Source organism: Typopeltis vanoorti, chromosome 25 (genome assembly GCF_054136105.1).
Source record: "Typopeltis vanoorti isolate ZY-2024b chromosome 25, IOZ_Tvanoo_1.0, whole genome shotgun sequence".
NCBI classification, from domain to species: Eukaryota; Metazoa; Arthropoda; class Arachnida; order Uropygi; family Thelyphonidae; genus Typopeltis; species Typopeltis vanoorti.
This window is the reverse complement of record NC_143573.1, coordinates 3,836,516-3,863,126: the sequence shown is the minus strand read 5'-3', so window position 1 is coordinate 3,863,126 and position 26,611 is coordinate 3,836,516. Positions and strand designations below refer to the sequence as shown.

The 26,611-nt window shown below is 34.7% G+C and overlaps 1 protein-coding gene across 1 annotated transcript in view; it reads left to right on the top strand.

Annotated features, from left to right (window-relative positions):
* The window catches only part of Art4 (arginine methyltransferase 4), a 327,729-nt gene that overhangs the window by 13,582 nt on the left and 287,536 nt on the right, over positions 1–26,611 (top strand). The window contains 1 exon segment of the mRNA XM_090414215.1: positions 18,846–18,983. Coding sequence (XP_090270341.1) covers positions 18,846–18,983 — 138 coding nt within the window.

Sequence of the window (26,611 nt, the reverse complement as noted above, 5' to 3'; positions counted from 1 at the left end):
CTTCCCCCTAATAATGGGGAAGAGATTTTGACAAGAAAAAAAAAAAAAGTTCAGAAAATGACCGAAAGGGGAAACATGGTGCTGTGGGCATGAGAAAATTACATTAACGTGAACTGGATGGTACGCGATTATGAAATTTGAGTTAGTGACAAACAGAGCTATTCAATGATGTTTATTTTGATCATTTCATAAATTAACTGAGTTAACTAATACAAAATACATATCACTGATACTGCTATATAGCATTATCTATATTGGAATGCAGCTGATATATTGAAAGGTTTAGCATATGATGTGCAGTTTTGTTTTCCAAATCTTGCAGTTCATTATCTTTGCTTCCTGTTCAGTTCCCCATATACCTCTTGTTCACTCACAGTCAGTCTCTCCTCTTCCCCTTCCATTGCTCTAAAAGTCTGCATGATGTCACATTCACAAGGAGGAAATGCCTTTATGAACTGCTCATTAAATATCTCAACTACTCTGCAGCAGTTATCCTTTTACCATTTTCTTTGACCACTGTCATCTTCTGTAATCATAATCATTGTAGTACATAATTACACTCATATTTCAGTAATAGTAGGAGCTGAAAACAGTTCAGTGGTGTGTGCATGTATACAGAATGGTTACTCGAAGAGCCCAAATTCTTCTCCTTAACAGAAGAGTTCAAGGAAAGATATCACAAGGAAGAGCAAGTGGGAAATGGATAGAAACCACTGGGTATAAGTGGACATAACTCTTCAGAAATTTTAACACTGTATTTTTTGCCTTATAAGATGCACCATTGTATTGGATGCATCACATTTTTCATGTTGAATTTTTGGAAATAAAATATTTTTTGCAGTATAAGATGCACAAATTCTACATGAAATTTTTCATGTGAATATTATTATTTTTTTAATTTTAAATTTTAATACATGTATGATCTGTTTATTTTCCATGATATTTTTGTTTTTGCCCACATGCGTAAATCATTTCTCTTCATAAATTTAAAGCACCATGATGGAGACCATGTAAAATTGATGATATTTCTTTCTGTAACCTGATCTTCTTTGATCCATTATCAAAGTTTTTCATTTATTTTCATTTTGGTCATTTTGCATAAGGTTTTCTGCAGAGATTGTGCTTTTAAGAATTTACTTCTATTAATTGCTGCTCTTGTGTACTGTACCAGTTTTTCTCTAGGTAGAGGCCCAAAATGCTGCTCTGCTGCCATCCTTTTTTGCATACTCAACCACACTACGCTTAAACACAATCGTATAGCTTTGTCTGTGTTTCATAGCATCCATATGTTATAAAAAAAATTAAGTATAATAATCTATTGATTACTAGTCTAAATGCATGACCGTTAATGACCGTGCAGCTATTCAAACTGATCACACTTACCAACAAGCGATGACACAACATAACTGCACATACATAAAAATTACTTTTGGTGTATAAGATGCATCCTAATTTTCAGATAAACTTTAGGTACAAAAAACTGTCTTATAAGGAAAAATACAGTAATTTTTCTGCAAATAGATTGTGCTGGAATGCTGTTGTTCGTGATAGCCTGCCTTGGACAGATGACAAGGATGATGATGAAGTAGTCATACACTTATTTATCTTCCTTGAATTAAGAATTTTAATGATAGATTGGGGCCTTTTTGGCTTCGCTAACAAAGCTGAAACATGCAATATTAATGTGTGCCTGGAAAATATCAAATGTAAGAAGGAAATGAAAACTATTTATTAACTTTTTTGCTGGTATTATATCCAGCATCTTCAGAGCTCAAAAACAGTTTGTCACAGTACGTGAAACAACAACAATATGATATAACAGTAGACTAGTTTTAAAAAAAATTGTAACAGACAACATAAGGAACTAAAGTCTTAATTAGGCACTATCTGTGTTGGGGGGAAAAAGAGAGAAAGCAAATATTAATTAGATCTTAAAATGACTGGCTATAATCTCCATAGGACAGGAAAAAATACTAAATGCTCCTCATTGCCTACCACATTAGACTGCAGCAAAATTGTTACCATTCCATACATTCAATGCATATCTGAAAAAGATATCTAGAGTGCTCAGTAAATATCAGCTACACACCGTATTTAAACCTTACGTCAAATTGGCAACTCTCATCCATTCACCTAAGGATAAACTCTTCTTTATCACATCCAGGAGTTTATGAAGTGCCCTGTTCTTGTGACCAGGCATACTATGGACAGATAGGAAGAACTGTTGACATCTGCCTTGATGAACATAAAAAATATATCTGGCACTATCGTTATAGCAAGTAGAGTCTAAACCATGCCTTGGATACCACTTCACACAGGATCAGTTGAAGAAAAAAAAGTGCTACACATAAGTCATTATAGGTTAAAGAAGATTGTTTTTGGAATTAAAAGTTTTAAAACATACTGCAAACCTCAACAAGCATGGCTATCTGGGAGATATTCATTTTAAGATCTAATTAATATTCATTTTCTCTCTTTTTCCAACATAGATGGCACCTAATTAGGACTTTAGTTCCTTGTGTTGACCTTTCAATTTTTTTTAAACTAGTCCCACTGCTATACTATATTGTTGTTTCGTGTACTGTGACAAACTGTTTTTGTGCTTTGTAGATGCTGAATATAATACCAGCAAAATGTCAGCAAATAAGTTAATAAATATTATTTTCTTATCATTCTGTGTTGTTATCAACACCATGAAAATAACATGTACTGTGAATGCATAAGCTTTTCCACACATTTGAAAAAAAAATGCACACACAGTCATATTCCCATTCATGAAAAGTTATAAGCCTATGATACATTAGTGCAAAGCTTCTTAAACTGTGGGTTGCGACCCCATATGGGGTCACGTAACTGAATGTGGGGGGGTCGTGAAAAATTCGGCAACAGTAAAAGGTTTCTGAATGCGCAACGACTAAAAATTAATTCAAAATGAAACGCGTAATGAATCTGAGGTGTTTCTGGCAGTGCTCTCCAATGTTGCATCGTGCGACTTCACTGCAGCCTTGGTTCTGAACACACAACATGCGCACTTTGCACATGCCGTCACACCATGCAATGCTTATGAATGCTGCCACAAACACCTCGGCTTAGATTCGAGAGTATTGTGTTATGAATTGCAGTGTTTTTACTGTACATACAAAGTTTTCTGCTCTTACAGAAACATAATAGTTTAATTACAGAAAATAAAGACTTTTAAATTTTCTTACCATTATAACCGAAAAAAATTTTTTTGGTTATGGATAAGTGACTAAATTTAGACATACTTAAAAATACTGATGAGAATGCAGCAGAGTTCTTTGCTACCAGATTGTAATACACTTAAATTGACAAAAAAAAAAAAATATGTTGAATCATTTTTGCAATGTGGATTTACTTCTAATAATCATGATGGTGGTCCACTTCACAACCATATGCTTATCGTTTGTTTTCAGACCTTTGCAAAGACATGGACTCTGATTACAAAAGCTTATTACTACATGCAGAGGTAAGGTGGCTCTCAAGAGGGCTAAGTTTAAACAGATTATTGAAATTGAAAGATGAAGTTGCTATATTTTTGACTTTGCAGAAATCTGATTTTGTTAATTTTTTTCTTAATGACTTATGGCTTTCAAAACTGTGTTATTTGTCGGATATTTTTGAAAAACTCGATGATTTAAACACGTTGCTTCAAGGAAAAAATTGTAACATATTTATGTTAAAAGATAAAATTGAAAGTTTTACTAAAAATGTTAACATATGGAAGAATAGGGTGGAAAATGATTCTTTAGAAATGTTTACAGCTACAGATGATTTTATAATTGAAAATAACGTTCTCAAAGATTTAATTGTAAGTGTTATAATTGATCATCTGAAGTGCCTGGAGACAGAGTTTCAGAAATACTTCTCTTCAAATTTTGATTCTAAAAAACTAAGTTGGGTTCATAAACCATCCTCAATTGAAATCAAAAACGTCAGTCACCTGCCATTAAAAGTTCTAGATTTTCCAAGTTATCAAGCGACACAGGTTTAAAACTTAAGTTGCCTAAAAAATTGTTAAATGAATTTTGGCTTGGGATTAGGACAGAATTTCCAACAATTTCTGAAATGGCCCTAAACATACTTCTGCCATTTTGTACTACATATTTATGTGAAGCAATGTTCTCAGCATTGACAATTATAAAATCAAATATCGATCAACTCTGATAAATGTTGAAGATGCTCTATGTCCTGCAGAGCATCTTCAAGCACATCCATCTCATTAGTATGCAAATTTGCTTTTGTCTTTAATAAATGGTGAAATTATATGTATACCAAAGAATTTTTTTAAAATAAATTTCTTTATGATTTATTATCAGTAAATGCTTGATTTGTATATCTATTTTATATACCTATATGCCTGTGGTCGTGTAAAAATTTCTCTGGTGAAAAAGGGTCATGAGTGGAAAAAGTTTAAGAAGCCCTGCATTAGTGTACCATGTGTAGGCTAAGGATTTTTATTTATTTTATAATTTTATTTTTATTTATTTTTTACACAATCCAGAAGAAGACCAAACGTCGAACTTTTTTCAAGCTGCTTAAGGCCTCCAGCAGAAAGGCTCACACTCTGATGAAATTCATCTCCTACCTAAAGACATCGGAAACATCCATGTCTAAGGCTGGATTCGAACCTGCAACCTGTTGATTGGAGAGCAAATCTGCTAATCACTTGTGCTAGCCAGATCAGTAAGTTAAATAACAAGATATGTACAGTAGCTATGTATAGCCAGAAATAATAAAAATCAATGACAAAATGAGGAGGTGAAACATTACATATACTGAGGACAACAGGTATCAATGGATCAAAATATCAAGGAAGAAATTATAAAAGATGTACAATGTTTGAGTGGAAATCATTTCTAAAATTGCAGTCACTGTTCAGAAGCCAATTCAGAAACCAATTAGCATAATTCCTGAAAAGGAAAGTTTGTAACTAGTGCATTCTTCCTGTAAAATATGGCTGTGAAACATGTACACTAAATGTGAAGAAAATTAAAAAAAAATAAGAACAACACAATTTAGTATGAAAAGAGGTATGCTTAGTATCATAAGACTGAATCAAACTAGTGTCTGACATCATAGAGTGAAATGGGGAAACGATAATTTTTTCAGGCTCGTCCTCTTCTTTCATTAAAAATTCTGTTGATTTTGTCTCCAGTATAAAAAACATTAATATTAAAAAAGAAGTAATTATGGCCAGTTTTGATATCGTCTCCCTGTTTACTAATGTTCCTACAGAAGAAGTCCTTATGCTACTAAAAGAGAAATTATCAAAAAAGGTTATGTCTTTATTAACTCACTGCATTAATTCCGGCTATTTCAAGTTTAAAGACACTATTTACAAACAGAAATTTGGCTTAACCATGGGCAACCCATTATCGCCAGTACTAGATATGTGGAATATTTTGAAGAGAAAGCTATCTCCTCTTTTCCTTTAAAACCAAGAACATGGAAAAGATATATAGATGACAGCTTTATAATCTGGAGCCATGGCCCTGAATCTCTTCAGAACTTCTTTGACACCACCTTGAATAGTCAACACCCAAATATAAAATTTACCATTGAATTAGAAGTTGATGACTCTCTCCCTTTCTTAGATGTTAGACTCATTCGCATCTCTGAAAAATTAATCTCAATTTACAGGAAACCTTCTCATACAAATAGATATCTCCACGTGCAATCCCACTATTATCCAATTCAAAAATTTGGAATCGTCTCTACACTAGACAATCATGCTCGCTCACTCCTGTATGAAGAAGAAGATATCAAAAAAGAACTTCAGTTTCTTTGTACTACTTTTCAAAAGAATGGATATTCCAAGAAAACAATAAATTACTTTTCAATCAACTTCCTCACTATAATATAGATACAAATGGTGAAAGAGTCCACATTTTTCTACCATATATCAGTTCTGTTTCAGCAAAATTGGCAAAGGTTCTTAAGAAATACAACATTAGGACTTCATTCACTCCTCTTCCAAAACTCCATTCCTTACTGAGCCAACCCAAACAAAGACATGACAATCTTAAATATCCTGCCGTTTACTGGATATGATGTAACTGTGATAAACCTTATTTTGGCCAGATGGAGAAATCCATTGAATTGTGTATTGAAGAAGAGACATCACATACAGCAGAACAAGAGCTAGTTTTATGGGACGAATCTGATAATATCTTTCGTTGCTACGACTAACTGGAAAGACGAATAGTTGAATCTCAAGAAATTTTTCTTAATCCAATACATCTGAACAACAACCTTAGTTATAATCTTCCAACTATCATTATGCTGCCATCCACCTTTGGCATTCATGAGCTCTTGAATTCACGTGTGCATTAATTAATTAAACATCAATTAGTTTAATTTAATTGATTTAATTAAACCATCATTAAATTAATTTGTGCTGATTTTCATTGACATATCCCATTCTGATCACCAAATATATTTATAATATTATAAGCACTTACGAGTGAATGCAGACTTTTTCTCCTGTATGCTGGTAGTTTTCCCCTCCTTTTGTACATTCTGGAGATCGCGAGTGAATGCAGACTTTTTCTCCTGTATGCTGGTAGTTTTCCCCTCCTTTTGTACATTCTGGAGATCGCTTTTGTCACTGACACGATTGGTCACTGACATTTGCAACACAGATGTTATTTTGTTCAGTTTTGAGAACACAGCCCATTGTTGTAATTGGCTTGCAGGCAATTTTTATGATCGGTCATAAACAGCAGTATTCCCTTTCCCAAATGTTGAAAGGTTTCTGTGTGTGAAAATTAACGATACACAGATGTTATTAGGCATTCTGGGTCTGAGCTTTTCGACATATTCACAAATATTATTCTTCTCAGAATATTTCCACTGTAAAATATTTATTCATGAAAAATGCTTAGAAAACTAAAATGACAAATTCCATGAGAACTTCTCACAGAACACCTATTCACCTTCCACGGAACACTAGTGTTCTGCAGAACACAGTTTGAGAAACCCTGATCTACATCAATGCCATCTACCACCAACCACCGCCACTAATATTTTTACAGACAAGCACAAACATCCATTCCCACGGCAGGATTTGAACCCGCAGCCTTTTGACTGGAGAACAGATATGCTCACCACTCGGCCAACCAGGCTGGCTATGAGCCCTTAACAAAGTGCCAGAGTGCTGAGTGGAGACCACCAGAAGAGGGGCATCCAAAAAAAAGTTGCTTGGAGAAGTCAAAAGTAAAGACAATGCTAATTTGTTTCTACGATTTCGAGGGCATTATCCACAAAGAATTCGTTCTGCCTAGCCAAACGGTCAGTGGCGAGTTTTATCTCAAAGTTTTGAAGCGATTGATAGTGAGAATTCTTTGCTTACAGCATGAATATCGTGATGCAGGCAGCTGGTCACTTTTGCACGATAATGCACCATCTCATCGTTCAAACATTGTAACAGTTTTTGAGCAAAAACCAAGTTTGTGTGTTTGATCACTCGCCATATTCACCTGATTTAGCACTATATGACTTCTTTCTCTTCACCCTACTTCATTTGCTGATGAAAGGAAAGCAATATGACACCATTGAAAACGTTCAAGCAGCATTAACTATGGCCCTCAACAGTATCCCAGAAACCGATATAAAAAAAAAACTCATTTAACGAATTAATTGACCGTGCCAAACACTGTATTGAAGCTTAGGGAGAGTATATTGATTGAAATAAACGATTTGAATAATTATTATTGGCCTGTGTTTTATTTTCTATCAAAAGTTCAGTTTCTTTTTGGACAGATATATAAATAAATAATCACCCCTCCAGATTTGTTGGCTGAGTAGATGGCATATCTGCTTTGTGACTATTATTCTTTGGGTGTGAATTCTATCACGGCTATGGGTTTTTAAGTGTATTTAGGTTAAGGTGCTCTTCCATCCCATTTTGAATTGAACAGCTCCCTTTTTCACATAAATCATCACAGAATTCCCCAGACATGCTTTCATGACATTGATATGTCCTGTTTTGTATCATTTGATTTCCTGTATGAAACACTTTCTTAAAAGAATAATGAATGTTTAAATGAATGCTTATAACATTAGTTACATAACTGTCCCAGAAATAGTATTATTATATTCTGATAACTAGTAAATCATAACCTATATGATTTATTTGAGGCTTTTTTCTTTAAAGTGTATGAGTCACCACTGATATTGTTGTGCATGACAAAAACACTGCTCATTAGCACGTAGATGCTAATGAGCAGTGTCAACTGTCATCCATATTTCAGTGGAATACTGTTAGTAATTATAATTGGCCTGTGTAATACTGTTCTAGAATTGTGTGTTATACTTTTATATATTTTGGAGTTATCATTTATTGTTACAATTACACACACAAAAAAAAAAGATATTTAAATTGGCTATTAAAATTAATATTCATGCCCAAAGAATATGTAAATTAAATGAATTAGTGAACGAAGGAATTACTTTTTGAAAAAGTCATGAAAATAATGGCATTGAAATGGTTCAGTGCATCATATGAATGCAAAGTTTTCCATCAGACATAAGGACAGTTTGATGTTTGCAACATATCAAGACAAAGAAACATGAAAAATAGCATTCAGTAGTTCAAACCAGATAAAACAAATAATAGTTCAAGTGAAAAAAAAATATTTCAGACAGTGTGTGGGAACTGAATAAAAAAAATAGTTGCTGCTAATAAAACTGCATTTGCTTATCATACAGCAAAACATAACCATAGAGTTTGATCAAAACTGCACAACAATAATAATAATAGAGCTGTATAGCAAAGTTTTCTTTGCTCCCAAACCAAAACATAATAAATGGGAATGTTCTCTCCCTATTTGTAATGCAACAAGTAATTACTGATTTAAATCAGCTTAAATATGTCCACAGGAGGAAAAACGACCATGATGCTGATCAAAATGCTGACTGCTAGTTGATAGTTCCAATAATATGATAGTTTTATTGATATAAAACTATCATATTATTGGACCTATCGGAATTATTGGAATATATTATATCAAGATTGATAGTTCCTTTATCTTGATATAAAATTAGTACCAATTTTAATTTGTTACTATTTACCAGGCCCAAATAAAAGTACAGGAGTTTACTAATTTATCCAGAAAAATATCCGATTCAATCATTGATAATTTTTTTTTTTTTAAGCTTTGGAATACATTAGCTATTGGAAAAATTTATTAGCTTCTTAGTGGAGTGGATAAGACATTACTGTAGTTCTGAATGCAAGGCCATGCAAAATGCTACAGATTAATTGTTTCACAGTCAACTCTCAAAATACATCCAGACCTTGACTTGTGATGTGGTTTTCCTCCAATGAGCTCGTAAGTTTGGAAATATATGAACCATAAGGATATTTTAATAATTAGCATGCCTGAATACTGTAATAGGTGGGTCCTGTTTGGTTATGGGACACCTTCAAAGAGTCAGAACTCATCATGGGAAGACTGTTTATCTACTCCACTATGCCCATCTCAATGCTTTCCCTACTTAATCATCCAACTACACAATGACACTACTACTATCATCACCCTACACTACCTGCTGCCCACATCCAACAGTAATATGTTTTGAAATTGTCTATTTTCTCATGGGCAGTTTGCCTCTATGCTGGATAAAAACCCTGAGTTTCTGGGGGGTAAAACTCTGCTACCTCCATATGAGATTGGTTGACTCACATTTAGTTGAAACAGCCCATATAAAGATTCCTTTGGTCACACTGGGAATTGAAGTGTGGTCTTTTCCAATCAAATGAGCAAGAGGCACTGGTTATATTTTTAACTATTTTTAGGCTTTGTTTTTAGTGATATTAATACTATGTACAAATTATAACAAAATTACTCAATGGTATTTCATTGAAATACTGATTTAGTGGAAATTGGAATAATGAAGTATGAGTATATAGTGCTTCATGCACTTACCACTAAAATAATCAGGTGCACTTTTCAACATTCTTCAGTGCTGCTCCTTTATTGGATGATTCTTCTCAGGAGGCTTGGAATGCTTCCTTATCCCAAAAAAAACTGCTGTTTCAGCTTTCCATCTAAATAACCATAATGCTCATAGAAACTAAAAAAATAGCTTCTGCAACAGGTTTCTAATTCATGAAAGCAACCCTTGATATCTTGGTGTCACACTTGATCACAGCCTTAAAACCGACAACATCTGGAAGAAATTAAGAGATATCTTCCAGGAAGAACATCATAAACAAGCTCGCAAACATAACTTGGGGTTGTAATGTTTCAACTCTTAGAACAGCAGCCCTGGCTCTGGTCTTCCCATTGGCAGAGTACTGTTAACCAATTTGGAGCTGAAGTCACCACACAACTCTTGTGGACACACAGCTGAACATAACAATGAAAATCATCTAGTACCTTAAGGTCTACTCCTCTTCCATGGCTGCTGTTTTCTTTCCCACATCACTCCTCCATGCTTCAAAAGAGAAGAAGCTACTATCAAAGATAAATAAAATCAGAAATACCATGAATCTTCCCATAAATCATGATATCTCTCTCTACCATTCTACCATAAGCTCGCCATCTTTCTTCTGGATCTCCCATCTGGTCTGTGGAAATACCAGATGATGGCCCCAGAACTGATGGAGAAGATTCTGGAATGAACTACAAACCATAAACAAGTACCTGATCACAGATCCAAATATCAGTCAGGATGGACCTCCAGGATTTAATCTATCTCAACACTTCTGGAGCCAGATAAAATGATTTAGGACCAGACAAAGGCCACTGTGCCATCTTACATCTGTGCAGACTGCATCATATCATTGAAGGCTACCCCATACACACTCCTTGCCCAGAGACCTCAGGAACTTGCACTTACTGCAAAGTAGTGGCTTTGCTTGGTTAACAATTGATTAATATAATAAGTTATATATAGATTGACAATTGAATTGTCAGTCTATATATAATTTTAGTTATTAATTTGTTTGTATTTTTCTTCTTTCTCATCCATCAGATGACAGGTTGAGTCCCCCTATGAACAAAGATAGAGACTATCTGGCTTTATCTTTGGTCATATCTGCCATCTCTCTGAAACTTGATAATTGTGACCTTTCCTTCAAAGACTGTAGCCTAGTTCTTTTTTGGTCTGCCTCTTAATAGTCTTCCTCCATTGATTCCATTCAAGACTATGTTTGGTAATGTCTGAGAGGACATTCTCTGGAGGTGTCCAAACCATTTTAATTGCTATTTAAGAATTATAGTTATATCTTCTCCATAGTTTAATTCATGTTTGGCTTATTTGTTTTGTGTTCTGACCAATGAGTCTTATTTATTGCTCGTTTAATTTCGAATGCTCTGATGTTCTGTGTTTCTTTTTGACTGATTCTCCATATCTTTTCGAAATGCTGCTATTTTTCCATATTTTGTTTAATTTATTCATGTTAGACAATCCTTTGTTAAGTCTTTTCTGTTTTATGTTGTCAAGGTAATGAGATTGCCAAGATATGTAAATTGCTTTACTTGTTTGAGTATATCATTTTCTAAGTTTATTAAAATTTTTTCCTCATCTCTTCTTATTTACGTTGTTTTAGTTTTGCTTCGATTGATTTTCAAAAGTTTTGCACTTTCTTCATTTAAAAATTTTGCCTTTTCCAATTGTGCGCTAGATTTTGCAAGAATAATAATGTCATCTGCATATTGATATTCATGCTATTTATTTTAAGACCTGGCTCTTTGGCTATGGTTTTGCATATTTCTTCAAGATAGATAGTAAATAAATTTGGTCAGAGCATAACTCCTTTTTCTGCTTTGAATTTGTCTGTTTTTATTTTATTAAATTTAACAGTTGTTTTGTTATCTTTATAAAAATTTGTAAAAAGATTGGTATTTCCGAATCTTCTTATTTACGTTGTCCAAGAACTTATCAGCTCTCCCCATATATCAGAAATTTGATTATAAAATGGAGCAAAGAATACAGTAAAAAAAATTTTTTTTCAGAGGAGATAGAAGTTAGAAAAAGCTGAAAATAAGGATATTCTAGTGGTCTGGAGAATGAGTATATTACTTTGAAAGATTATTGAATAAGATTAGTAGTGACAGAACAGTGCCAGAAAATATTCATTAGAAATGCAATTTGGAGTACTTATTAATACTTAAGATAGAAAGAAAGCTATCAGAAAACTGAAATGTAGAAATGCAGTTAGAGTATATGATATTGACCAGAAATGCTGAAATAATGAAGTGTAAAAGTTATATTGGTTATACTGCATAATTCAGGTCTGGACAAAAGGTCTAATTCTTGATTATTCTATCAAGAAACCCTCTAACTACCCTTTGTGCACTTCATAGGATTTGTGTATTCTTGAGAATACACAAATATTATAATTATTAAGAGAGAAGGATCTTGGGAATATTATAATTATTAAGAGAGACCTCCAGGGAGTCAGGGACTCATCAAGGGAGGCCACATCTCCTGCACCATTTGTCATATCTTTTCTTTAATTCATGCTATCTGCACTTGCAATATCCATAGGCATTCCATTCCAATCACAGGCCACTGTATGAAAGAAAAACTAGTTCTCATCCCCTTCTTTACTGCATTCATTCTCGTCCAATCTCCTTTAAATGAAAAATTCCATCTACTAGTATCCTGCAACACCCTTTCAGAACCACCTTTAAATCCCTAACAAAATTAAGACACCTACTCAGTTCTTCCAAGGATCCTCTGCCACGCCTAGCCCACCCAGGGGTTTACAAAATACAATGCACATGTAACATACCATACATAGGAGAAACAGGACGAACCATCCCAATCAGGAAGGATGAACACAAACGACATATTAAATACCTCCATTTCGAAAATACGGCCTTTCTGACCACGCACTCCAAACATACCACAGAATTGATTGGAAAGGTCCCAAGTCCCTACACTGCACCAAAACCTGGTTCGAGAGGAAATTCAAAGAGGCATATGAAATGCTCAAACATAAAATCCAAATCTGAATAAAAATGATGGTCTAACCATTCCAAGAATGTGGAGGACCCATCCGCAACCTTCATAGCAACCACAAAGAAAAATCTCAATACAAAAACACTTGTGAAGTTTTTTTTTTTTTTTCCCGGAACATTCAATAGCAACCTGAACTGTACAAACCAGAAGAAAATCTTAGTATAACAATATGAACTGTACAATTCCAGAAGAAGCTTGGTACGCGAGGACTTTAGCAGAGTTTATTGTAGTTTTCATTTTTTAAATTATTATTATTTATTATTATATGTATTATATTTTCTATTATATATATATTATTTTTTATTTTTTTTATCACTAGAGGTCAGGCTAAGAAAAAGATTAGTTAACAACGTCGTTTTAATTTACCTTTATTAGAGTGCAACAGCATGTAGCTTGGTTCCTATACATATGTATCCTTCTGATGATGACCTCGATACAGGAGTCGAAACGTCAGTTGTTATTTTATTAATAATTAGTAAAATAATCATTTCAACACATGTTTTGTGTCTCTAAATTCTTAAATATGAACCCTTTCAGAAGTTCATGTCTCAATCATATCATTCCTCTTTCTCTTCTTTGTGTGTCTGCAGCTCACAAATTCTCATTTGGTCTTCATAATCTGTATTCTACAGTCCCACTATCATCTTTAACACTGTTTTCCACTCTTACCATTGTATCAAATCACCACTGAAACCATGAGACCAGACCTATGCACAGTAGTCCAATTGAGGTTGGATAAAGATGTCATTTTGCCTCTTCACGAGGCAAAATGACATCTTTATCCTTGTGTGTTAAGACTCATTTCAGCATTGTAGTTATCCTCTGAGTTGTATTTTTGATCTTTGCTGTGTGGCTCTTATACTTAATCTTATCTACTAAAACTTTAAGATCTCTAGCTTCATCAGTTTCTTCTGGTATAATCCCATCAATATAATATGGCATTGGATATTTCATTACACCATGACTTTTACATTTACTAACATTGAACTGATAGCCATTTTCACATTCCCACAGAGGTGAGTGTGGGTGTCATGACTGATATCTCAGCAACGACATGCCACAGTCACACAGTTCATGCAACATTTACAGCCCATGTGCCATACCTTTGTTTGCCTGAAGTTCCAATAGTACCCATGATGACAACCAGGCATCGCAAACAACATCTCTCATGGGCCAAGGAACGTCAGCATTGGACCCTTGACAGATGGAAGAAAATCATCTGGAGCGACGAGTTGCATTTCTTGCTGCATCAGGCTGATGGCCGGATTCACATTTGTCGTAAACAGCATGAAGCCTTATCCCATGGTTGCATAGTTGGGGTTCAAGAAGCCGTTGGAGGTGGTATTATTGTCCGGGGAGCTTTTTTCCTAGCACATTCTAGGTATTTTTGGTTATCATCCCACAAACACTGAATGGTGAACGTTACAGGCTCTATCATATAGTGAAACCTGTGGAGTATTCATAACTATAAATTCTACATTTTCATAATATGTACATATTTCGTCTTAAGTATTTTAAGACATCATCAGTACAATTATTACAAACAATATTAGGAATTACATTCAGAGTAACAGTTAGTGCACGTGCGTACAGTGGCATGTTTGAGGGAAACCCCCCCCTCCCAAAAAAAAAATTTTTTTTTGTGGGGAGGGAGGGGATAATGATTTCCCAGACTTGGGATAGTGAGACAGTCATTCCGGTTCAGATTGGGTCTGTGACGTAAGGCTTCAGCACTTTCTTTATATAAACGCTCATGTTTATATAAGGATCTGTGTAGCAGCTTGGTGTTTTTCCATTGGATCCTATGGTTACGGTTTTCAACTCCATGTTGTGTAAAGCTAGATTTGTGCGGTTTGATAAGAATGGATGCGGTCTTGATGTTCGGAGATGTTTGCTTATAGATCTTCCTGTTTGTCCATAGTAAGACATCTTACAAGAACATAGAACTTCATATAATCATATTACTGTTGAGTTAGACAAGGAGGATATGGGTATACATTATAGTTTTAGATTTTGCTAAGGCTTTTGACAGAATACAGCATGAAAAACTATTGCATAAATTGGAGAAAATGAGATTGGATTATAAAATAAGAGGATGGCTGACAAAAGATATCAAAATTTTTTTTATTTATTTGTATGGGGTTCCCCCCATTCTTCCACCGTCCCTTAGGACTGGTTGAGTCCTCATAGTAAGGGATTAAGTACGTATTTTATGACTGTGGATCCATGTGTGTTCATGGGCTAGTTTGCCTGTTCTAGGGGATGAAAAAACCTGAGTTCCCAGGAAACCTGGAGTCCTACTTCCATATGAGACCAGCTAACTCACCTTTTGTCGAAAGAGACAAGATAAAGTCATTTCCTTTAGTGTTACACGGTGATCAGCATTCATTTTACACAAATTATGGTCTCTACAACTGTGTTATAAATAATTATCTTAATTTCCCAACATTTCAATTTGCATATTAAGGTCATCATCTGGAATATACACATATGCTGAAGAGACAATGATTTCATCAATGGTTATTCTACTGGCCTGGCCTGACCTCTAGCAAAAATAAAATTACAATAAATAAATGAAATAAAATAAATTAACTACATCAAAGCTATATTCTATTTAAGACAACATCAGTATAGTACGTCCACACTTTAGAGAGCTGTCGTTGGCTTGGTGCCAAGAAGAGTCAATTCATGTTGAAGGGGAGAAAGAAATAAGGTGATGTATGAATTGGTCACCAACACACGAAATCACGTGCTTTATACGTAAAATTTTCCAACTGTTATACAGGCGAAATAGTTACCACTTTAAAAACTACAATGATCATAAAAGAGAAGTTAATTTTCTGACGTGTAATAATAAACACTCATTCCACAATACGGATTGATTACCTTATCATCGGAATGGATTCTCCATGCGCAGAAGTGTCTAAGGGTCTCGTATCTGTGAGCGTACTATAATGTTGTCGTGGTGTAATGAGATATCCAATGCCATAATTCAAACTCACCGCTACCTATAAACCAATCAACCAGATCCACAATTTGCTACTCTCTCCTAAAGACAAACTCTCACCTCTGATGCTACCTGGCATATACAAAGTTCCATGTTCTTGTAAGATGTCTTGTTATGGACATACAGGAAGATCTATAAGTAAACACATCTCTGAACATCAAGACCACATCTGTCTTATAAAACCGCACAAATCTGGTTTCGCGCAACATGGAATTGAAAACCCTAACCATAGGATCCAATGGAAAAACACCAAGCTGCTACACAGATCCTTATATAATATATAAATCTTTCTTTATATAAACATGAGTGTTTATATAAAGAAAGTACTGAAGCCTTACGTCAGATCCAATCTGAACCGTAATGACTGTCTCACTATCCCAAAAGTATGGGAAACCATTATCGTCAGTTGCATAAAATAAATTTGATGTATTTAATTTAATTTTAATTACAGCCAAGTTATTTATTTTTTTGGAGGGGGGAGGATCCTCAAACATGTTACTGTATGCATATGCACTAACTGTTCCTTTAAATGTAATTGCTAGTATTGTTTGTAATAACTATTGATGATGTCTTAAGATACTTAAGACAAGATATCTACATATATTATTAAAATTTAAATTACTATGGTATATGTGTGAATTTATAGTTAAGAACGTTACAGGGATCTGTTAGCCAACTATCTCCATCCATATCTGCAGGTCATCTCCCCCCCCCCCCCATTCCCAACCACATTGCCATCTTTCAACAGCAAAACACACACCTTATTAGGATTGTACAAAAGTGTTTCCATTTGGTTATATTATGAATTAAAGATACCAATAAATTTATGCTTGGTTTAATCCTTTATCCGAGTGTAAGCAAACAAGTTTGCACCTGAACTATTTTCAGGACCTTTGGATCTGATTCCCACTGATGAGACCTCAATAAAGGTCGAAACTAGTCTGGGTAGTTTCGACTACCATAATGCATAGCATTATACTTACTCGTAACGATGTGTGCTTTGCATTATGGGATACTAAGGCAAGTGATGTGAAATCTTGCACCTTTACCACGAGTTTCCCCAGTCCTGAAAATAGATTAAACCAAGTATATAATTTCTTGGTATCTTTAATTTATAGGGATTGTACAACTACTGAGTGGTTGGAGAAACTCGGCAATGACAACTCCCATTACCCAATTGAATATGTGTAGGATATGCCACACATGATTAAATGTGATTAAATCATATTAAAAATGAAGATATTAAAAAATAACTTGACATTGTTAACATTCAAGAATGTATGAGCAGAGCTAATCTAAGATGGTTTGGACACTTTAAAAAATGCGAGAAGGCACATCCTCAAAAAGAGGTGTTTCGTTGCAGGAAAAATACACCCAAAGGTACAAAAATATACCCAACATAGTTACTGGTTAATTGGTTTTTCTTCAGTTGATGAAGTTTGTTGGTAATGATCTTCACTTTTTACTAGAGATTTGAAGTGAGGACAAATTGGATAAGAATTTGTTGGTTGACTTAATCTCCCCTCTCCCCAGGGAGATTAAGTTCACAAGGTTCACAGTTCAGAAGTTTGCTAAATTATTCTCTCCATATGTTTACTATTTCATCTATAGTGGCTACTATTTGTCCAATACTATTGTTGATTATTGTTCCTTTCATATGTAAACGTGTTTTTTTAATTACATTAAAATTTTTTCTAGCATTATTTATTGTGAAGTATTTCTGGATTTCTTCAACCTTTTCACATAAATTTTTTTTTGTTGTTGTCTGATTATTTTATTGGCTTTCTTGCTGCTCCTTCTGTGTCTGAGCAGCATGAATATCACTTGGGTTATTAAGCCACATGCTTCTATCTCTTTTCTTTGCTGCCAGTTCACATTCTTCATTAAATCAACTTTTACCCTCTATATTTTAGTTTGAATATCAATTGAGTTTTCTGCTACTATGCTTCTTATGATTCCAGATGTTTTCTGCATTTTCATTTTCTTCCAGCTGCATATTTTTCAATTTTTGTTTTAATTCACACTCTTTCTCTTCTCTTTTATCTACTTTGTAATATTCTATCTCAGATGATTCAAGTGTGCTGAAAAATATTTACTGTTTATTTTAACCTTAAGAATGATATCCATTAGAAAATGATCATCACACTCAGCTCCTTTTGAAACTGGCTATTCTGGATGCAATTCCTGTGTTTTACTGATTATGATATGGTCTATTTGATTAACTGTATATCATTCAGGAGATTTCCATCTTTGTTTCTGTGTATAAACATAACCTCATAAATATAGTGCTGCTTATTACTAAATTTCTAGATGCAGCTAAATTAATCCGTCTAATACATACGAAACTCTTTTCCTTGCTATTTAATGATTTATCAATGTGTGTACAATATCTACTATTTCTCTTCTTCCCTCCCCATAGCACTTGAAATTATAGGAATCCTATTGATGAAAGGTTCATAACATGGATCATTTGTATTTGGGAGAAAAGATTTAAAAACCCTCATAATTTACAGTGAAATTGCATATAATTCTTAATTAAAATTGTTTTCTATCCAGATTATAACAATCATTAATTGAATAAGTACTTTGTTATTAAAAATCCCATTTATTAATTTTAGTCTTCATGTTTTCTTCATTATAATACTGTGGAAATGGAATGCTTTTTTTGTGAAAAAAAAGTCTAAACAGAACTTTGTTTAGAGAAATCCTCTGAAAAAAAGGATTAAATCATTATCTCTTGTATTAAGTATTAAATCCATCTTTGCAAGTGTTACCAATGATGTTTCTTTTGTAGTTGTGCTGAAGATTTCAAATTCATAATATATTCTCATATTTTAAATAGCTGCTGAAAATGATGGACTCGAAGTGTTATTGGAGGTAGCAATTCATAAAGATACCGATACCTCACAGTTTGGGAAAAACTCTTATGTTATTTCAAAGGAAGATAGTACATTGCTCATTCATTTCATCAGTAATAAAGGTAATGTTAATTTAAATTTAAGAATGTCTTCATTAGTCTATAATACACATAAAGTAATGCCAATAAAGATTTTTCTGATTTTTAATATTTACAGAAGACGTTCTCATTCATTGTTTACTAGGTTTCAAGAAAAATGTCAACAGATTTCTTCTTTCTCAGCCCTTACCTTCACCTCACACATGACACTGATGTGTTGAGTGCAGGTAAGGACTGAGAAAGAAGAAATTGTGAATAATTTTATTCACAGATTTCAGATACACAGATATTAAGGTTTTTTTTTTAAAAAAAAAACAAACAAACCTTAATATCAGTAGACAGCTTGTTCTATCTTCTACTGGGAATGTAAAGAATGTTACACATATCATTTGTTATGTTTTAGAATTGATAATATATCATGATACCTCTCCCCTCTCTCTCTCTTTTTCTCAAACTCTAAGATTGATTCATTCTCTCTCTCATTCTGAACTTTTTTAAATTTTCTCTCTAGTAAGTTTTGATTTCCTTTCATGTAAGTTTTCTAATAGCAAAATCAGCTTCTTTGGAGAGTTTAATGTTCATAACTTCAACTGCCTTTTTTCTAACTATGAATTCAATATTTAGAGATAACAAAGCATTTGATATCACAAATGAATTTTTTCTTTTGCTGGATGGAGCTTTAAAATGGTTATTCTGAAAACTACCTGGATAATATACTGGACTAAATTTATTGCTAACATTTTAGGGAATCTCCAGTTCAACTATTGAATAATCTTGCTGCCTGTTCTCCCTAGAGTCCTGCAGGAAGACTTGAATGGTGATATATTAGGGGAGGAACTACTACCAGGGTCACTATTTGTACAAGAGTTGGGTGAAACTTTACACACACACACACGCACGCGCGAGTGTGTGGCTTAGTAAGGAATACAGAGAATGATTACTACATATTACATGTCCCTCCCATGAAAGGTCAAGCAAAGAGAAATTAATTGCAGAGGTGTTTTAAAGCCATGTGCATAGTAGACATGCTCTATTTTTGATAATAGCTCACAAATCTTTTAGCATGGTTGGCTGAGTGATTAACATATCCACTGGAAACCAACAAGGCTGGAGAAAGTTCCATGAAAAGGTTCAATATTTGATCAGAGATCTATATTATAAAAAATAAATAAAAATACATGAAATATATAAAATGAATAGAAAAAAAAACAGTCTGCCCATGATGCAAATATGCTATAGGTTACAAAAACCTTTTTGTAGATATGAGCCATATATAAGCTCAAATTTCGGTCCCAGCTGATTAAGCAAGAGAATGCACTGTGACATTTTGAAAGGGAAGCATTGGTCAGCTTTTGTAATTTTCATATACAAGGTTACTCATTCGTTAAAAAAATTTAAAAGAAATGCAATCAGAGCATTTAATATTTGTATGATGTCATAAAATTTCACAAGAAACAGATAATTAAATTTAAATCGACTGGAATGCAGAATATTTACTTTCAAAGAACTATCGTGTGTGAAGTGCATCCACTCTTCAACCATATATCTATGTGTGTGTGTGGGGGGGGGGGACGCAACTCCAATTGGGTAATGGGAGTTGTCATTGCCGAGTTTCTCCAACCACTCAGTAGTTGTACAATCCCTATAAATTTAGACTTGATTAAATCAAGAGTGTCTATAAGTGGTACACTGGTAAATAGGGAGGTGACATCGAAACTAACCATTATGTCTGAATTTTTTAGGATTAGATTTTTAACCAGTGTTTTGAAATGGGTTGAATTTTTTACAAAAGTAGAGGAGTTGCCAGTAAGAGGGGCAAGCGACTTAGCTAAATGCCGGGCTAGTTTATATGTGGGACTATCTATTCTATCAACTATGGGGCGTAGGGGAACATTAGTTTGTGGATTTTTGGTAATCCATAAATACAGGGTGTTTTAACATGAATTGGTTTTATTTTCCTGATGATTTCTTTGGGCTATGATGTAACTTTTTTTAGTAATTTTCGGACTTTTTTCTTTTGCGACATTGTAGGGTCTTGATGTATAATTTGATACGTGGAACTGTCACATATGAGATCTTGCATTTTTTTGTTATACTCTTCTTTATTCATGATAACTGTTGCATTTCCTTTATCGGCTTTTGTAATAATAATATTTTTATTATTGTATAACTTTTTTAGGGCAGTTATTTGCTTATGTGGTATATTACTTTTTGGAGGCTTAGCTTTGTTTATAATACTTGCTATGTCTAGTTGCACGTTATTGGCCATTGCTGGCGGAAGATCGTGGATACCCCATTCTACTTTCATCATAATTTCGAGTTTAGGAATTTGTTTGGGCGCGAAGGCAAAGTTATGTCCTAAACTGAGAGCATTCTTGGCTTCTTCAGTGAGTGTTTCCGACGATAGGTTTACGACCACGTGGTCTCGTCGAAGTTGTGGTCGGGACTTCATATGTTGGCGCTGTTGTAGTAGTTCAAATTTCTTTAGGTGCTTGCTTTTAACTTTTGTGAATTCTTTTTTTGCTGCAACTTCGGAGATCTGCTGTAGGACAGTCCATATTTCAAGATTTAACACGTTTATTAGTTCTTGTTGTAGCGCTGTGATAGAGCTGTTTAGCTTACTAAGCTCTATGCGAGTAGCGGCGATTTGTTCTCGAAGAAGTGCTAAACTTGCCCGTCGATAAATACGATGTGCCTTTGCCGATTGCAACTTTTCTTTGAATTTCAGAAAGGATGGAATAATATCGTTGTCGCGGCATCGTTTAAGGAAGGCTAACCGGTTCAATTTTCTGGACAATTTCAGTTTCAACTTACCGAACCATCGCGCTTTGTAAACAATATCTTCTCCGTGCAGAATCATTAATCTAACAAATAAGCTTAGGCGTTGATGGTTATTCATGACTTATTTTTCACGGTATTAACAACACCACAAACACTTTTATCAACAAGGATGTTTTATTAACGCTAATATTTCGCTGATTTTCAACTCAGCATCATCAGAGCACAACACACATGTAAACGCGACAGTGAGTGAGTGAAACAATATAATTGCAAAAGACAAAAGATCTAAAGTCCTATTTTTGGCGCCCTCTAACGGGAAAAAAAAGAGAAAAAAAAAGCAGCAGTTATCCAGGAGTTTTTCTTAGGATAACCGTCTCCCAAATTTTTGGCAAATTAATGCAACCATATTTGTTAAGGTTGGGAGAATTCTTCAAAGAATTCTCCCAACCTTACATGGAACATGGAACCTTACATGAAAATTGTACATGGAACACTTTGAAAACAAAGTACTTACCACAGCTACATACAAGCCACTAGTGTGGTTGCGCTATGTAGATGATGTGTTTGCCATCTGGCCCCATGGACAAGACACTTTGGATGCTTTTGTCACCTACCTAAACAGCCAACACCCCAAAATTCACTTCACAGTAGAAAAAGAATCAAATAACTGTTTACCATTTCTTGACACATTAGTCACCCGCATTTCAGATGGATCACTATCTTTTTCTATTTACAGGAAGCTTACACACACAGGAAGATACCTACATAAACAATCACATCATCATCCAGTCCAACAGTACGGCATTTTAAAAACACTTACACACAGAGCCAGAGCCATTTGTTCTAACGATACAGCTCTGACCACTGAACTCCAGTACCTGCACCATACGTTCTTAGCCAACAGCTACAATCCCTACAAAATGAAAAAATACTGCATAGGCCCATTACTCTGCCCCCCCCCCCCCCAATACACAAGAATACAACATGACCATTTCTATTCCCTATATCAGAGGTACATCGGAAAAGATAGCTAAAGTATTGTTGAAACATGGCCTTCGCACCACCTTCAAGCCTCATGTCAAGCTGGCAACTCTGATCCGCTCGCCAAAGGATAAACTTCACCCTTTAGCACACCCAGGAGTGTATGAAGTTCCATGTGACTGTGACTTGGCCTATTATGGGCAAACAGGAAGATAAGTGAACATCCGCCTGGAAGAACATGAAAGATACATTCGCTACTATTACTATGGCAAGTCGGGACTGGCAGACCACGCTTTGGACACTCCTTCACACAGGATTAGATGGAGGAAAACGAATGTGCTATTTAGGAGTCGTTATAGATCTGGAAGATTATTTTTTGAGTCAGCAATGGCTTTGAAGAATTCTCCCAACCTTAACAAATATGGTTGCATTAATTTGCCAAAAATTTGGGAGACGGTTATCCTAAGAAAAACTCCTGGATAACTGCTGCTTTTTTTTTTTTTTCCTGTTAGAGGGCGCCAAAAATAGGACTTTAGATCTTTTGTCTTTTGCAATTATATTGTTTCACTCACTCACTGTTGCGTTTACATGTGTGTTGTGCTCTGATGATGCTGAGTTGAAAATCAGCGAAATATTAGCGTTAATAAAACATCCTTGTCGATAAAAGTGTTTGTGGTGTTGTTAATACCGTGAAAAATAAGTCATGAGATAAAAATCATCTTTCATCAGGACAGTGCACCTGCCCACAAAGGTGTTTTGGCAATGGGAAAATTAAGGGATCTGCACTATGAATTGTTGGAACATCCACCCTATTCCTTGGATTTGGCTCCCTCTGACTTCTATCTCTTCCCTAAACTAAAACTCTTCCTTGCTGGTCAGCGTTTTTCTTTGAATCAAGAGGTGATTACAGCTGTAGAGGAGTATTTTGCAGATCTTAATGAGAACCACTACAGGGATGGGATAATGCCGCTGGAACATCACTGGAATAAATGTATTAGTCTTAAGAGAGATTATGTTGAAAAATAAAAATAATTTTGAAATTATAAATTCTTTTTTTCATTGTTAGGCCGAGAACTTTTCAAACCACCCTCGTATTACTTGTGAGCACTTCTGACTGAATCAATCTACCTAGAATTAGGTCTTCCTTTGGATCTTTATCCTGCCATCTTGGCATCAAACACCTGTTTTACTAACCATTCTATTTAAGTAGCCATACCACCTTTGATTAGCTTTGCTGACACATTCTTGAATGCTAATAATGTTAGGTTCCTTTCTAGCATCTTTCTAAAATGATTGTGCCATTGATTTCGTTTGTTCACTCTCCTAATTTTTTTCAGAACCCTCATATCTGTGGTCTCTAGTATTTCATCAAGTGCTTTATTTCTAACCCAACCCTCAGAACCCAAACTTAAAACTTTCCTTGGCTTAAACCAACTTGGCTTATTCTGTTGGCTATTTCCAGATTTAACCTGCCATCTTCATTAGAAACTGTTCCTAAATAGATGAACTATTTCACTTGTTCTATAGGCTCTCCATTCAGAATGCAGTTGATGTGTTTAAAATTTCTGTCTATTTTCATAGTTTGGGACTTTTTATTGCTGATTATCATGGCAAATTTGTTATATTATTATTCAAAATAGTTAGTGAATCCTGAAACATGAATCCTAAGTTGAATATCTATAATTCTAATATCAGGCCTAATGCCATTTTCTTTCATAATGTGATTCATATAGATGATGAAGAGCAGAGATAATATGCATCCTTATCTTACCCCTGATTTTACATCAAACGTTATCAAACATTATCCTCTATTTCCTTCAGTTCTAACTGCTGACTGACAACTTATATATAGACTATATATTGCTCTGTATAATGTTCTATTCACTCCATACAGTTGAAGTGATTTGAAAAGCTTTTTTCTGAGCACCTTGTCATGCCTTTTTCCAGATCTATAAAATTTAAGTACAGATCCTTGTTATATTCCCATAATTTCTCAACTATTTGTATTCAAGTAAAAATCTGATCTTGATAACCTGAACCCAGCTTGTTCTTCTCCAAGTTTCTCTTCCGCAATCTTTCTCAACCTCTTTTCAAGTATGCTTGCATAAATTGTACCTGGAAACACTTAATAGAAAAATTCTGGAATTCTCACATTCACCTTTATTCCCTTTTTTATAGATTGGTACTATCAGAGCTCTACTCCAATCATTGGGAATTCAATCTTTTGACTAGGCCATCTTAATTATGCAGTGTGACCATATACTTTTATATCTTTCATACTTCAGTATTTCTGGTCGAAAATCATGTACTCCAGCTGCCTTTCCACATTTCAAGTTTTGACAGCTTTTTCTAACTGAAATATTGATATGTACTCCTCTTTTCATTCTTCTTGAAAATTTTCTAGTAAAGTTCTGGCACTGCTTGGTTCATTTAACAGTCTTTCAAAGTAATTACTCCAGACATCCAGGATATCCTTATCTTCAGTTTTCATATCACGATTATCATCTTTGATTCCTTTTATAGTACTCTTTCCTGCATTTCTGAGCTTCTTCAATATCGTACAGAACATTTTGCCACCTTCCTGATATTTATTTTTTATTCTTAGTTGCTGGCTTGGTTGGCCGAGTGGTTAGCGTATCTGCTCTCCAGCCAAAAGGCTGCAGGTTCGAATGCTGCCATGGGCATGGATGTTTGTCATTGTCTGTGTAAATACTAGTGATGGTAGTGAGTGGTAGATGGCGTTAGTGTGGTTGTGGTTAGTTGTAGTTGGTGGATTTGAGTGGTGGAGGAAGAGTTGTAGAGTAGGTGCCCTCCCTCGATGCATCTTTGGACTCCCTGGAGATGTCATGTAAAAATAATACTTCATCATCAACATCATCATCATCAAATTCCTGCCATGTACCCTCAAGGGGTGTACAGGATATGACAGTACTACATGAAAAAATTACATCATTATTAACTTCCTTCTACAATATTCCTCCAAATCAGTCTGTTACTTGTCAAGACTCCAACATTATCAGATCTTATATTTCTATCTTCTAAGGCACTTTGTACCTTATCAATCCACCTATCTCTTGGTCTTCCTCTGGGTCGTTTTCCTGCCAACCTGGCAGAGAACACTTATTTTGCTAATCTTTCCTCTCCCATTCTATTTAAGTGACCATACCACCTGAGATTAGCTCAGCTAATGCATTCTTGGATGCTGACAATGTCAAGTTCTTTCCTAATATCCTCATTTTTAATATGATATTGCCATTGATGCCATCTGTTCACGCCTCTAATCTTTCTCAGGACTCTCATATCTGCGGTCTCTAGTCTTTGGTCAAGTGTTTTACTTCTGACCCAGTTCTCAGATCCATAAGTTAAAACTGGTTTGAACACTGTCTTGTATACAGCTAATTTAGTGTTCCGACTAATTTCTTTCTTATTCCATATGAATTTCTTCAATTGACTTCCCACCATACCAGCTTTGCTGATTCTGTTATCTATTTCTATATTTAATTTACCATCTTCAGTAAAAATCGTGCCTAAGTAGCTGAAACGTTTTACTTGTTCCACAGGTTCTCCATTCACAAGACAGTTGACATTTTCAATGATTCTGCCTATTTTCATTGTCTTTGCCTTTTTATTGCTGCCCTTCATACCATATCTATTACAACAGCTATTCAATTTAGTCAGAGAATCTTGCAGACTTGTAGCGGATTTATTTAGAAGTATAACATCATCCGCATAAAGCAAAGAGCTGACATTAACATCTCCAATTTTGATATCAGGTTTAATACCACATTCCTTCATAATGTGATCCATATAGATAATGAATAACAGAGGGGATAATGTACATCCTTGTCTCACACCAGATTTAACATTAAACTATCTTCCTGTACTTCCTT